The 16176-nt window shown below is 39.8% G+C and overlaps 1 protein-coding gene across 8 annotated transcripts in view; it reads left to right on the plus strand.

Moving 5' to 3' along the window:
• Window positions 1-16176, plus strand: part of NPAS3 (neuronal PAS domain protein 3) — a 959011-nt gene that overhangs the window by 681719 nt on the left and 261116 nt on the right. For all 8 annotated transcript variants that reach the window (XM_059879434.1, XM_059879430.1, XM_059879431.1 and 5 more), the window contains one exon: window positions 11623-11712. In XM_059879434.1, the coding sequence (XP_059735417.1) occupies window positions 11623-11712 (90 nt within the window). The remainder of the gene's footprint in view (window positions 1-11622; window positions 11713-16176) is intronic.

Raw genomic sequence — 16176 nt, forward strand, 5'->3', positions numbered from 1 at the left:
AAGATCCACAGTCACTTAGACCTGCCTAGCAGGCTGATGCTGTGTGCTGCTTAGGAAAAAGCAGACCAGCAAAGTCTGCCTCTCTTTGACAGGTGTCTAGGATGTCAGTTACTGGCCTCCAACTTCACTAAGCAACCTAAGAAGGGGATGATCCTGGGTGATGATAGCATTCCAGAATGGGGCGGGGTGGGGTAGGGGTTGGGGAGGAAGGAAAATAATGTCTGGGCCAAAACTTCTTACATTTCCTTTTGCCCTGGGAAATTTATAGGGTGTGTGTGTGTGTATATATATATGTTTGTGTGTGTGTGTGTGTGTGTGTGTGTATATATATATATATGTTTATATATATATATATATATATGCATTTGTATTTCCATGAAGCAATCCAGCCCTGTTTGGTAACTATAACAGCATATTTGAGCACCTTTAGAGCTATCAGGATAGCCAAGTAAGTGTCTAGGCATCTCAAATTTATATAACAGTCTTTTCCTGAAAAAATTGACCATTTATTGACAATTCATGTATTGCATCTAATTTTCTCTTTAACACTCATGATGAATACACTAGTAAAAGCTTCAAGACAAAACAGAATCATATCTTTTGAATATTTTTTAAACAAAGTTGGGCTTGCATTTTAAAGGGAAAAACTCACAGTGATTATTTGACTTATCTAATAGTGAAAACAAGAAAATAGTTGGGTCTGTCCTTTTTGCTGCCTCCGACGTGTGGGTCAGAAAGGCAGAGATGGTAAGCCCGGTCGTTTCCATAGTTTCATCCTTCACCTTCTTCAAATCACTGTACCATGTCTGATTTCACATTCAAGCTAGTCACTTTAGGTTTTCTCTTTGCATTTCCATTAGCTATACTTCTCTACAGACAACTTCAGTCCCACGATGCCTATTAAATCTCACTGAGATCTTGGGTAAAGCATCTTTTGATCCTGGAAATTCAAGTAATAAATTAGCCAGTTACTTTTCAGTGATGGCACTGAATTCTCTTCTAGTCACGATAGTCATTGAAGGAGATTGGAAAGAGGAAGAAAACTCCAATCTCAGTCTTCATGAAAAAAATTTCACTTTGGAAAGTCAGAGGAAAATGCCAGAATTTAATTTTCTTCTTTAGTAATGTCTTTATCCCCCAAAATTACAGACACCAAAAAGTTCACACTCCAGCCCAGTCCTTTCATCCTGTTTCTGAATTGGACCACAGGAGAAGCCAAGATATGTAGCCGAGTACCACTGCTTTTAATAGTATGAATTTGGTCTGAATGCACACCTAGAAAATTTAGTGCTGGCAAATTTCACACTCAGTTGTTTTGCTTTGAAGGATATCATCTAGAGATTCTCTGAAGGAGATTTCATATGACATTAGTTGTTATGCTTTGGAGATATGCAAATATGTTAGCAAACAACAAAAATCCACAGCCCCTTTTGCTTCGTGTGTGTTAAGTAGGCATGTGGGGATAAATGCAGCAGCATTTCCTTAGACCTCTGAACAGGATGAGAGCTCTGTGGACAAGCGTGTAGGCTGGTCTTTCTCACTCAGACCCACCGGCCGACTGTGAAATGAAAAGAGAAGGTCGGCAAAGCAGCCGAAAGCTGTAGCAGGTGGTACACCAAGTTGTTTATCCCAAGATCATTCAGGACCAGGTTTCTAATTCTATCGGAGTAATTGATTTTCCCATAAATGTGCATCTCTACCTTCTATGGAGCTAAGGCAATGAAGTCATGTAGCCCTCTAAGCATTTGAAATGTACAGAAAACCAATATAAAGGTATCAATGTTGTAAATAGAAGATACGGAATAGGTGCAATTACTTGAAAAGATCTCCAAAACAATCCTAATAAGCATTGTCGATTTCTGGGACTAAATGCTACCATTAGCAGTCCATCATATTTATGGCTTTATGTGGATCTAGTGAAAATTAATTATTAATTACATGAGTGATATATGAAATAAAGAGCAGAGACTCTAGTTGTAGTGATTTCCTGAAGTTAACACTGAGGACTTTCAGGGCCCAACCATTTTCCCCGAATGTCTAAACTACTATCCTAGTTCAGGTTACCATAACAAAATACCATAGAGTGGGTGGCTTAGATAACAGAAATTTATTTTCTCATGGTTCTGGAGTCTAAAGGTCCAAGATCAAGGTGCTAGCATGGTCGGATTCTGGTGAGGACTCTACTCCTGACTTGCAGATGGCCACCTTCTAACTGTGTGCGCTCAGGGCCTTTTCTAGGTGCATGCGTATGGGGACTGTTCTCTCTCTCTCTCATAAGACTACCAGTCCTATCGGATTAGGACCCATATGACCTCATTTAACCTTAATTACCTCTTAAAAAAACCCAGTCCCCAAATATGGTCACATTGGAATTTAGGGCTTCAACATGTGACTGAATTTGGGAGGAGGCGTGTAATCCAGTTAATCCATGGTGACCATATTTGTCACAGTTAAGCTCTTTTCATTACAGATTTTTTAATACCCTTTCCTTAGAGAGATCAATAAGTGTTTCCTAAAATGAAACTCATATGTGAATGCAACAGCTAAATATCTGAGGTCTCTAAATGGGTCTTTTAATATGCTCAAGTCGTTATAGGTTTCTTCAATCTTTGTTACTACCTCTGACACAGACTCCTTACCTAAAGGAATACACGTACAAAGTTTTTGTTTTTTATTTTGAAAATCCTGTTCTTTAAAGTTACCCAGTGTCCAGTAAACAGTCAGTTCATGTCATAATCAGCCATAACAGAAACACCAATATGGGTCTACCTTCCATCTTCAAGGATGTATCATTTAAGCAAACACGACTGGAAAATAAATTTCTATAAAGTCAATCTTATTTTCACACTAACTTCTATTTAAAATAGTATGTGTGTGTGTATATATATACATATATATATATATATATATATATGTATATATAACCAGAGAGAGAAAGGAAAAAATTCTTAGTCTAAATGGAAACTTTGGAACCAGAAATGGGGTGAGTGTGCTGGCACGCTCCATGACTTGCTACTGTGTGTTCTCAAGTCCCATCCTGGCAGTAGCCTGTTAAGAGGTGTAGATCTAGCAATTATTGATTAACTGGGGTCCCTTCTTTATTTCTAGGCATTAGCCTCTTCCTCTAAGTCATGAGAATTTCCTTGAGGTCTATAGTCTCTAGTTTGTTCAGTTCAGTCACTCAGTCGGGTCCAGCTCTTTGCAACCCCATGAACTGCAGCACAACAGGCTTCCCTGCCCATCACCAACTCCCAAAGCTTGCTCAAGCTTATGTCCATCGAGTCGGTGATGCCATCCAACCATCTCATCCTCTGTCGTCCCCTTCTCCTGCCTTCAATCTTTCTCAGCATTAGGGTCTTTTCCAATGAGTCAGTTCTTCACATCAGGTGGCCAAAGTGTGGGAGCTTCAGCATCAGTCCTTCCAATGAATATTCAAGACTGGTTTCCTCTTGAATGGACATTTACAAATTCTAGGAAGATAATCATGTGAGCTATTGGTTATGTTAATTAACCAGGTAAGAGGAATCCTTTTACAATGTATATGTATATCCAATCATCACAATACATGCTTTAAATATTTTGCAATTTCATGTGTCAATTACGGCTCAGCAAAGCTTTAAAAATGCAAATTCCATCAATCCATGCCTTTTCCAACCCATAAACAGGATATTAGAGGTGTGAAGATTGGTAATATCAGACAAGAGTCCCCACCGTGTATGGAGAGTGTCCTAAGTCACTTTGCCTTGTGAGTTTTTGTTTTATAAGTGAATTCCCACTTTTCTCATTTTCTTCATCTTGGATCCCATAGATGAATTTTGTTTAAGAAAGTAACTCTTGAGTTGCTCTTTGTTCAGCTAGTATAGGCCTGGTGCGTAGGAAGCCCTCAACAGGTGTTTTCTGAATGCATAACACTGAAGCAGTAGGGACATGACAACCACTTATGTGGAAAGAAATACTAGAGGAAGCATAGACTCCTAGCAACTGTGATGGGTGTGAAACAAGTAAAATCCCCAGCAGGTATCCCAGCGGCAGGAGGAAAAGGAGGTTCCTTTCTTCTTACACCTACCACATTTTCTTGTGTGACATTGGGCCGTGTACTTGATTTCCCTGAGATGCGTTTCCTTATCTGTAATATAGGATTAAATAATGCCCAGGTCAAAATTTGTTCTAAATAATTTCCCTAACAAGTGTTAGTTTCCTTCCATTCCCTCTTCTCTAAGGTGAATATTTGAGTGAACTGAGCATTGTTTAAAGCATCTAGCTGCTCAGATGGTAAAGAATCTGCCTGCAGTGCAGGAGACCCAGGTTCGATCCCTGGGTTGAGAAGATTACCTGGAGAAAGAAACAGCACCCCATTCCAGTATCCTTGCCTAGATAATTCTGTGGACAGAGGAGCCAGGCGGGCTACAAAGACACAACTGAGTGACTAACACTCACTTTTTTTCCTAATATGCGATGATAATATATATGATTTATAGTAGTATGTGTGTGTGTGCTTAGTCACTCAGTCATGTCCAACTTTTTGAAACCCCATGAACTGTAGCCCACCAGGCTCTTTTGTCCATGGGATTTCCCAGGCAAGAATACTGGAGTGGGTAGCCATTCCCTTATCCAGGGCATTGTCCTCACCCAGGGATCAAACCCAGTCTCCTGCATTGCAGGTGGATTCTTTCCTGTCTTAGCCACCAGGGAAGCCCATATAGTAGTATATTTCATATATACTGCTGTATATCATATATGTGAGAGTGTTATGACCATTCCCTAGAGTCGCCTGTGATCTACAGGATGCCCAGTGAACAATTATTCGGTTCTGTTCTTTTTTTGTGTGCTCTTTTGTATAACACAGACAATCTGAACGACACCTGGAGCCAAGCTTCATGTGTAGCCAAAGCAAAGCAGTGGCGTTGTTAGACCTTTCAGGACCAGTACAACGGAGTGCTTATGTTACCCTGCTGACCTGGGAACTCCTCCCTTAATTTGAAAGAGAATTCTGAATTCAAGAAAAAAGATGCACAATAAGGAATTACCTCCTAGGTTCTGAAGAGCCTACGTTTCAGTAAACTAATGCACCACATGCAAGATAGGTGATGTTTTAATGTTCCAGTGAATATGTGTGCCTTAGGATAATTAGTGGGAGTCCTCTCCCTGAGGCAGAAGGAGCTTGTGAGCAGCACATGGTCACTTCTGCCTCAGGTAGAGTCCCGGTCCCCTGGGACAAGCCACAGATAATGTGAGGTCTGCATGTTGTCCCCCGTGGCTCAGAGACACCGGCACACGTGCCTCCACCAAATGCCGCACCCTGTCTTTATATCAGAGCCTGCTGTCCATTTGGCTAGATGTTCAAATCAAGACATTCACCTCCCTCAAGGCTGGATGTAAGGCTTGAACTAGCATCCCAGAGAAAAAAGGGTCAGCACTTTGATACACAGCTTCCATGAAATGGAATTTTAATGAGCAGAAGCAAAACCTGATCTCCTTGCTCAGAAAGCCGATGTCTTTGTTCTTTTCATGTCATAACATTTCACTAGCTCAACATCTCCCCTTTTATTCTGGTACTTCTCCTCTAAGAACTGAAGAGAGGCCGCCTGTGTCTCTCGGCAGTGTTTTCTCACCTAAGATGTGTGGATTTGTGTGTTTAAGGAAACTCTTAGGAAAGATGTCTTGCGGTGTCAAGGTTTGTTGTTCTGGAGTTCTGTTTTAGAGGGAAAATAGTCAAATTTCACCAAATTAATCCAATTCGCTGTTGTGATTGGGGAACATGTGGCTTTGGGTACGTGATCATCATATAAAGCTCTTCTATCATCCTTCACATTATTGACTCATTGCCGGTGGGGGCACAAAGGAAAAGATGCAGGAGCCAGAAAGCGCAGAGAGATTTCTGAGAGTTAAAATAAAAATCCACACCTTTGATGTGTGCTTTTCTCCACTTCGAGAAAATATACTTAAGAGTCTTTCTAAAAATAAGGCTTTTGTTTCCACAGCACTTGATGGTTAAAACTCAGATTGCAAAGGCAAAATTTGGGGAACTTTGTCTTCCCCATAAACAGATACATGTGGGCGCTTCTGGACATCATCCCGGGCTCTCCTCGAGGTTGCCGGGAGTCTGCATGCGTGTGCGTGAACAGTCCAGTATCAGCTCCTGAGTGCAGTCAGAGGGCAGCATGGCGCTTTAATGAGCTCGATCAAAGTGTTATTGTGTCCAAAGGCCAAAAAATGTAAGAAACACTTGTAACTCTTTTATCTGCTGCCAAAACAGAGTGGAAAGAGAAGCAGTGGAGCCCCGTCCTCAGTCTCCAGACCGTGCTTCTTTTGTGCTTCTTCACTCTTTCACGATGATGGAGATGTGGTTTAAGAGCAAACTCGCGTACTCCCAGCGCTCACCCATTGCTCAGGTCGCAGAAGTAATTTTCTCACACAGCCTCTCCTTGTTAACAGCAGAGTCATCGTAGGAGTTGTAAAACGCTACAGCCAGTCTCTACTGGCTGGCAAGCTTTGTGCCCACGTTCATGTTCTGCTCTTGTCCTAACAGAATTATATCAGAACAGTGAAAAATGCTGGGTTTGGAGGGAACGCTGTGTGTCCGAGACCGTACTTTATCACGGGTGGGTTAACCAAAGCCTGAAGTAGAAGAACATCATAGATGCACGGCGCATCGGACATGAAGCACATGCTTGCATTTAAATCACGTATATCTTACTTTTTTACTGATGTAATTGTGAAATATGTTCTTTTTGCATTCATAATTAGGGGGTGGAACAGATGGTGAAGGCTTAGTTTAAAATAATCTGTCATTAAAATAACCTAGCCTACTGGTAATTCTTCACTCTAACTGGAGATAGGTCATAGGGAAAGAGTTCGGGGTGATTTTTTTTTTCCTCTTCTACAATGGAATGTTGTAGAAAGAACCACTCATTTCAGAGTAGTCTTGTACGTGAGAATTGCCTCTGTAAGGGCACTGTAGTAAGATTTCACTTTGAAATTTGGTTGCAGGGAAATATGCAGGGGATAAAAAAAGAAAGCAGACACAAAACAACTTTGACAAATATAAATCCATTTAGCACAATGCATTAAACATTAGTATACCTTCAATCATGAAGCTATAGTTAGTTTTATACCCTGCAAGGAAATAGCCTCATCATTTGACAAATACTGTTAGAGGCACTCGGCTTTTGGGGTTAAGAAACTGCGCCTTACACTTTATATGTTACTCTGATGTCAGGGGATATAAATTATAATTACAGGCATTATTATTCAGAGACGCTGTGGCTCCTGACTTGTGTATCCAAGCCTCGCTGCAGCATGCGTACCTCATAGACTTACTGGGATGTGACAAAGGAAATCTCTCATCAGCCCTGTCGAGATGCCTAAGAACTGGTTTTAGTAGTAAGAAAACTGTCTTGATGAATCAGATACTTGCATGCCTTGAAAACGTCTGTTTTACTGTTTCTTCTAAGATTTTGTTCTCCATCTGCTTTGAGGAAAGCAGATAGATTTCAGCGTGGCTTTGTAATAAATCTTCTCAAGGAGGAACTAGCATTAACATTTGTGTTGGTTCTTTTTCATCTTAATCCAACCTTAGTTAATAATCAGAAAATTCTACATACTGAGTAAGAAGATGTAATTAACCCCTTGACCCCAGAATCTTAATTGGCGCCTGTTGAAAACAGTGGGCAGTTTAAAAAAAAAAAAAATTAAAAGGTAGCCTGCAGTGATTGAAACAGCTCTATATAGTAGCTTTCTTGATTCAAAATTTTTGAAATTTCCACTGAACTTGCAGATTAATCATATCTGGTTCCCAAGACTAATTGAATGTTTCCTCCTTCCTCCCACCCTTTAAAATTAAGACATCCACATTAAACCAATATTGATGCTACTCTTAAAACTTTTCTGAGCAGCAAAATACAGCTAACTATAGACAGGGATGACCCTGAAGCAGAGGGTAATGGCCATGTGAAAACGGACCTTGCCAACCTGCTGACACCGGGTTTCATATCCCATTCTTTATTTGAAATATAATTACACCCGAGTTATTAATTTTATCTCGTACTATAGATACAGTTGACTCAGATGATAGGCATGAAAGTGAAAAATATGGTTAACTAACCTGTTTTGTTTACCTCTGTAGTGGCAAACAACTAATCTGACTAGTTGTTTCCCCCCAACCAAATTGGCTGTTATTTTTAATTGAATTGACTGGATGCTTTGTGTCATGTAGACATAGCCTCATTTTAATCTCACCAGGAAATTGGAACATGTGTCGAAGCCTCTGTTTTTGCCAAACAAAACTGGCCAGTTCTTAGATCGCCGCTGCTTAATAGCATCAGATGTTTAGCCTCCAGATATTCCTTTTCCCTGCCACGGTGCCCAAACCTCCTTTAGTATTTTAGCAAGTATATTGAGATAGGAACCTACTTTAAAAAAACATAATCCCTTTCAGTGAGAAAGCAAAGGATGTGTGTCAGTGACAAATGAATAGCACTGAGTATTTTGGAAGACTATGAAAGGATCCAGTCTAACTCTGATCTTCCGAATGTCAGGAGATATCCCAGACTATGTGAGACATCTGTGGCATCAGAATCTGCAAATAATCTAACAGCTCCATAAACAGAACTCTTGGAGGAAATAACTGCCCTTCCTCTTAGTCATTCTAGTGTGTGTGATGTGAGGGAAAGAGCTTTGGGCTTGGAGCTAGAACTGGATTTCCTAAGTCTTATGAGCAGTTGTTAGATGCTGGCTAAAAATAAGTAAGATGTCTCCCTGCTGTTAAGAAATTCAGTCTCTTTTGGAGTTGGATAATTCTGCTAGGGTGATGGGGCTTCCCAGATGGTGCTAGTGGGTGAAGAATCCACCTAATAATGCAGGAGACACAGGAGACGCGGGTTTGATCCCTGGGTCGGGAAGATCCCCTGGAGAAGGAAATGGCAACCCACTCCAGTATTCTTGCCTGGAGAATCCCATGGACAGAGGAGCTTAGCAAAATACAGTGCAGAGGCTGCAGAGAGTCGGACACAACTCAGCACGCATGTGTGCGCATGTGCACCTGCCCGCGCACGCGCGCGCGCACACACACACACACACACACACACACACACACACACCCCAGGATGATACAATGTCATCAATGCTTTGTTAATACTATGGGAAGTGGTGTATTTAATCCTGGCTCTACCCCTAGCTGACTGTGGTCTTACCCAGCCGCTTAACCTGTCTGTGCCAGGTTTTCCTCACCTGAAAAGTGAGAGTTTAGACTACAAGGGGTCATCTCTGTGCCATTAATCCTTTCCTCTGCTCTCATTCTTTTGATTGTCACTGGTTCCCAGAGAAGGTATCTTCTGTCTCTCTGTGTGTCCCACTGATGTGACAGGGGCATTTTAGGGTTTGAGAAAATGGCTTACACAACTCCCTGTGACTATATTCTAGACCACGGCTCTTAGGTTGAATAGAAAAAACCTAATTTGGCCCTTCTCTCCCTGGAGAAGGTCAAAAGAGGCAGTCCTAATCCTCATGAATCATCCTTAGGAGACACCTGGCTTGAGGTGAAGATGTTGAGATGCTCCCCAAACTTCCACAAAGGAAACATCCATTTTTGCACTTTTGGTTCAAAGTAAGCTTCCGCTGTATCATACTGGAAGCTTGAAAGTTTGGTTCTCACGAGGCTCGAGAAGGCTTGAAAGTTTTGTCAAAGATCAGGAGTCCAGTTCTCTTAGACGTTGTTTTGTTTTCTGTCCCCTAGATGCTTCCAGGGAGATATTACAGAGCAAAGGTGACCTCTTGGGGAAGTGACTTATGAATTATTTTTGTCATTCCACTCCCCATTCATCTCCTCTAAATGGTAGAATTCTGTGATTGGAACAAATCATTCAAGAACAAGGAATGATTTTAAGAAGTTATAGGCTGCCTCAATACAAATATGTTAATTTCAGAAATGCTGTCCCATTTATCTTTTCATTAATGTCCTTGTATCAAGTAGAAAATCTGTATTTTTAGTGGAAGTCAAGGCAGTGTGATTGAATCTGACAATCTGAGTTTGAATCCTAACTTCATCATTTACTAAGGTCAGGCGTGTTGGCTAACTTCACTAAGCCTCAATTTCCTTGTATGTAAAATGTGGATAATAACATAATTACTTCAAATGCTACTTGTAAAAATTAAAAGAGACAATGCCACCTACTTAGTATATAATAAATGTGAGCTATTATTATTGTACTATCTTGACCAGAATCTTGTCTGTTATGTAATTTGCTTTTATGTGGTGCAGTACAATGTGACTTTTGAATCGAATTTTTGGATTCTTTTTAGAACCCACTTGTTTTCACTCAATTGTTTTCAGAGGAGGAGGTTGGGTACTTCTCATAGTTTCTGATCAGTGGGGCTGTGAAAAGGAATCAGGAAGCATGGAATCAAATTTCATATACACACACATATTCCCATAATGATACATACACATATTTATATACATATATTCAATATATACATATAAAATTCCAAAAAAGTTCAGTATTTTAAGAGACTGAAATTATCACTGAGATTTAAGGCCGTGTATTTTTCTACCTGAATTTTACATGCTTCTTCCACCTTTCTGTATTTAAAAATTATGTCATTAGCTTAATGTTGCCACATACCTTGTTCCCAATGAGGATTCCCTGTATTTCCAAACTCACAGCCTTTGTAAATATCACTAATCTTTAAAACTTCTTTTCCTAGGCAAGCAGTACTTGTGCAACCCACTTGATTAAAAATAAATAAAACAAAACACAAGATGTGAGGATGATGGAACATATAAAATGCACTTGGATTGCAAGAATTTGAAACAAATTTATTCTCAATTTGAGTGATATCTTTCAGTTGGGAGTCCATGATGATTTACACCATTCATCAAACTGAAAATGCAGCCCTCTATTTGAAAAGTAGGCTAACATTTCAGGAGCTGCATATAATATGCAGTATTCTTCTTTTCTCCCCCTTTTCTTCTTTTCTTTCCATTTCAGGAGTTGTAATAGAAACTAGATCTATCACAGTAAAGCTTTAATATAGAGTTTTGCAAAAGAAGGATTACAATTTATGAAGCTTCAGCCTGTAAACATTTATTCATAATATATTGACTTTTCCTATTTGTTCTAATACAATAGGCACTGGGATTGAGGAGAGAATAATCCTTTATTAATTAGCAAATTATTGACGTCCATAGGAGCATAAGTGGCGATTTTACTTGTTTTTTATACAAGAACTCTTTCTTTCTCTTGTTCCATTACAGCTTTCATTCCTGTTCAGGTATTTCCTAACCGTGCTGATTTAATCTCAGTAACTACTGAATCCAAAAACATAAAGGCAACATCTCAGAAAGTCAACATGGCCTGATTTTATACATATATGCAGTGCATCTTGATTAAATGACAGAGACATAAGGAATTGCCTGAAATAGGGGAAAGCTAGCTTGTGGTCTTAATTCAGACCTTTTATTTGTTCATGTATAATGCGGTAGTTAAAGATCTTAGACTTCTGTTAAACATGAAGGAAAAGTGATCTTAAATTTGGTTATATGTTGCTTTATATTAGATGCCTTATTAACGAAATCTCCATCACATATACTTACTAACCTTTCTTTTTTTTTTTTTCCTGCAGTCCCTGGATGGCTTTGTATTTGCACTAAATCAAGAAGGAAAATTTTTGTACATTTCTGAAACAGTCTCCATCTACCTAGGCCTCTCACAAGTAAGTAAAACCGTTTTAGATTCTTGACCGCAATTGTGAAGGCTCCTTCAGCCTCATGCCTGTCCTTCTTCTTCAACAGATATTCTGTTTGGAGTGAATTATCCAGTTTTTTTTTTTTTTAATGGCTCTCCCTGACTCTGCTCACAAAGTCATTGAGAAAGCTGTATGTCAGTCCAGAACGTTTGGCATCAACTTGTGCTCAAACTTGAGTCCCCTGTCCCTACCCCCTAAGGATCATTATTAATTTATTGAGAACAAATGAAGTTTCTTCCCTTGGTTGTTTTGAACTTTGAAACCTCTGTGCTCGGTAGGAGAGGGACACACTAATGGTGCTTCCCTTGTGTCCTATTACTGGATGTTTATGGAGGACCCTGCACTGTCCTGGGAGCTGACACAGTGACAGGGAGTCATCTGGAGTCAAGAAATGCTGAAAGAGACCATTAAAATGTGTTATGGGGAGGAACGGTTCCTGCAAGTAGGCATTTTGCTGCCTTTGCAAATGCTTCCTTATGCAGAAAGACGATTTCATAAAATAAGATAATCTTTGGTTATTTGCCATTTAATTACCCACACGTGTCTGTCAGAGGTGAAAAGCAGGGCGGGGAGAGGGGGGGAAACGGAGGCACATGGGGGCAGGGGATGAAAGCCCTAGATATGCGTTCTTGATAGTCCCCCTGGAACACAAAAATTTGACTTTTGTTCAGTTCCCAGACACAGGCTGCCACTACAGAATGCCAAAATACCCTGAAGAAAAGTTTGCAGTTCCACTAATTATCCAGATGTTTTCTCCATTCAAATGCTGAACATCTGGGTATCCATGCCCATACAGGTGATTGGCTGAGGCTGACCCTTTTCATCTGGTGGTTTGGCACGAGAAAAACGCAGTTCCATGGGAGGGATTTTGTATGTATGTGATGATCTGCCAAGTTGGATAATCTACTTCTCATTCAGTTGCTCCTTTGAGCTAAAGATGGAGATGAGATCTGCCTCTCTCCTCTTAGGCAAGACTCACCCCAGACCTATTGCTTCTGAAAGTTGGCACTGCTATAAGGAGGCAGCATGGCTGGAACATTTTGGCTGTTAGTGAGTTTGCTGGGTAATAGCTAAATCAAGAAAGACATTGGGAGATAATAAAGAGAGATCGTTGGCATTTGAGGAGGGTTGGGGAGGAGGAGAAACCCTGCCAAATTTAATTATTTACTTTTGAGACTCCAAGCCCGGGGTGGGGCGGCGGGCATTAACTCTTGCTTGAAGGATGTGCAAGCTATTGGCTGTAGTGTATCTAGCAATTCTGTTTTATGTGGACTTGAGCAAACCAAATGATAGAAACTGGGCTATTGTCAACTCAATATTAGTATTCTTGTGTCTCATGGAAATCTCTGGTTTTCTAATGGCTTTTAATAGACTTGAAGCCTTGTCTTAATCTGTTTGAGACCTAGTATTGGGAATCACCAATGTTGAAATTGGTGTGCCACCATATTAACACTGTATAGACCTGGGAAAGCCACTGTTGGTTCTGCAGTGCCCGTATTCATATATTTTGTGCAGGCTATCCAACAAAGTTTAATAAGCCAGTGAAGAGGAAGGATGAATAATTAGTTTAAGCAGGTAAATGCTAATTAGGGAACTCCTGAAAAGCATCCATTATATACTAGCTCAAAACACATTTTACAGCCCTGGTTAGTGGTGTAATCCAAATTCTGTCAAGGCAACTGCATTTTCTGTAATTGAGATGTGTATGTTTGCTTTGCATAACAGATGGCTCTGTATGCTTAGACTGATAGCTAGGAAAATAATAATTGCATTATTCTGGCCAAAAGAATATTAGCTCTTGGGTTTTGGCCATTTCAGTCAGTCCTCCTGCCAGCACAGCATATGCACATATATGGATTGGATTTTCAAGGAAATTGATGCATCTGGAATAGTGTGGCCATCTGAAATATCATCTGTTCAAGAAAAATTTGGCTTTAACCCTGTGCTGGTTTCTCCTTAAAAACAAGAGATTCCACTGCTTCTCTACTATCACATTAAGTCAATCTTTTCCTATAATCTGAGGCAAATCATTGAGGCTTCCATAGGAATAAAATAGCTACGCAGGCATGGTATGGTAGCTGGCAACTTCTGTACAGTTTTCGCCCGCCTCTGCGTGGGATGGGTTATAAAGTAAGTGTGCATCAATAGTCAGTGTCTCGGCTCACCCGAGGGCAGATGCTGGCCACCGTGGGCTGTGGCCCTGTGTGGAAGTTGTGTTTTGTGTCACCCCAAAGAGTCCAATGTGCAGCTAGACAAACGTGGTGTGGACAGAAGTCTTCATTTGAGGGCATTATGCAACTGAAATGATGAAGGGTAGATCACTCCTAAGTGATTTTTGCGTATACCAATGCGCATATTTGGAGTTCAAAACAAATTTAGAATTCCAGAAGTTAGTTCTGGGTTAACATGGAAATAATCTGGTAAGAGCATAGTGTGTGTTTAAATGCCCAAAGAATAAGGGGGACACTCTGTGCTAAAACTTTGGGAAAGATTTTCCAATCCAATTAATGTTCTCAGTCCTAAAAGAGTAATTGGGTTTCCTGAGACATAACCCTTCCCAAGTTTCTTCCATGCCCTCTTTCAGTTGCGGAGTATGGAGTGCTCACGGGCGACATCCAATGTAAAGTGTATTAAAAGTTATTCAATTAAGTACATCCTTAATCTTTTAAACACACACACACACACCCTTAATTAAATGCAAACCACTCTGTTCATATCCTACAACTTTGACTCAGTGATTTTTCCATCAAATTCTTGACAGTGATAAGGAATCTATATAGTTATGTTCCCTCCTTTCTTTTTTAAGCAGTATTATTAAATCAAGACAGTGTGTATCATCAGGTCTGTACCCAGTGAACCTGCTGAGGAATATTGTGAACATGTCAGTTTGTTAGTGCATAGCTGTGTCTGCATTTATAACTCTCAAGACGTATCTTCCTCGGTTTTATTTTCTTTGAACATGTAAATAAATATGGTGGCTTTAAAATGGCTTATGTTCTCAAGAAAGAATTAGGATTCTTTTTTGGCTCATGAGAGAACTAAGCAGAGAAACTTCTAGCAAGCTCAGTTGTGTAGCATGAATATAGATACAGCCAGAGCAGGTTTTTCTCCCCCACTCCATTGAGGGTAACTCCAGGTGTCCAGGATGTGTGTTTGCCACTTACTGCCTTTAGGGTGTTTTCATATCGTCTTGATGATGGGAATGAAGTGATCTATGCTACGATGATGTCCAAACATCTTCAGCAGACCTTTGACTTTGCCAGAGATAATCATTTAATTTAACCAAGATATGGTTTCAGGTTGTAGAAAATGCATTGTTGACTTGCATCCCTAGGTGTAAAGATTCCCAGGTACTCACTACTCAGCATTACCTTAAAGGAAGATCCCCAGATATCGTTGCTGAATTTGGCTTGCATGGAGATTAAATGACTTCTTATGCCTGCTGATGGTGTCTGGAGCTGCTAAAGACAATTCTGCTCCTTACGTAAAATGGAATAGGCAAAAGTAAAAGCAAAGAAAGAAAACAGAGTCATTTCCCTAATACTGAAAATGCAGCAGTGATGGGTAGCCCACTTTTATGGAACCTCTTCCAACATGTAAGGGGCTTAATCACCAAAGAATCCAAAAGACTTTATATGATAAATAAAAAGCATTTCTACTTCAATATAGGAGTGGAAATTAAAGTTTACAGAAATATTTATTTGTTGATTTAAACCCTCCTCTTCTAAAAAAGAAATAGCTTACATAAACATATACAATAAAAAGTAGTGGCAAAATAGAACTAGGGTCTAGGGAAAAGAAAGATAAACATAAGTAATCTGTTACTGCATAGTAAGAGAACAGAATAAAAGTTTATTAGAAGGGATATAAATGATCTGATAAAGTATCAAATTTACCTATGAGCTTCCTGGCAACCAAAGCAAGAAGGGAAATATAGCCAATTATAGCCAACAATCAAAAATAAGGAAGTATTACATCTTAAGGAGAAGAAAGTTTTTTGGTAACTGAAATATTAAAATAAACCTCAAATACAATTTCTGTGGGAGCTAATATGTGGATTATGACATATCAGTTTGCTTCCACTGGAATCCACATTCAGAACAAGGCTATAATGACCCATGAAACTAAGGGGAGCACACCTATTACAAATCACAGAAGGAAGCAGAAGATACTGCTCCCCTCAGATGATTCTGAGAATGATGTTCTGACATCCAGTACTTACAATGGCATTGACTAGCTTGATGTTTTATGTGCTTTTAAATCAGCTTTTCTTAATCCATATTCAAATACTGCATTTTCTTTTAAATGTTGATGAGAAAGTCAAAAATTTATTTGCCAGAGGCAGAGGACTTGGGTCTCAGTTAACCAAAGGATAAAAGTGGACCCTTCTGAAAACATTTTATCTTGAAAATGGGTTAAAAGATGATGATT

Source organism: Bos taurus, chromosome 21 (assembly GCF_002263795.3).
Source record: "Bos taurus isolate L1 Dominette 01449 registration number 42190680 breed Hereford chromosome 21, ARS-UCD2.0, whole genome shotgun sequence".
Classification (NCBI taxonomy): domain Eukaryota; kingdom Metazoa; phylum Chordata; class Mammalia; order Artiodactyla; family Bovidae; genus Bos; species Bos taurus.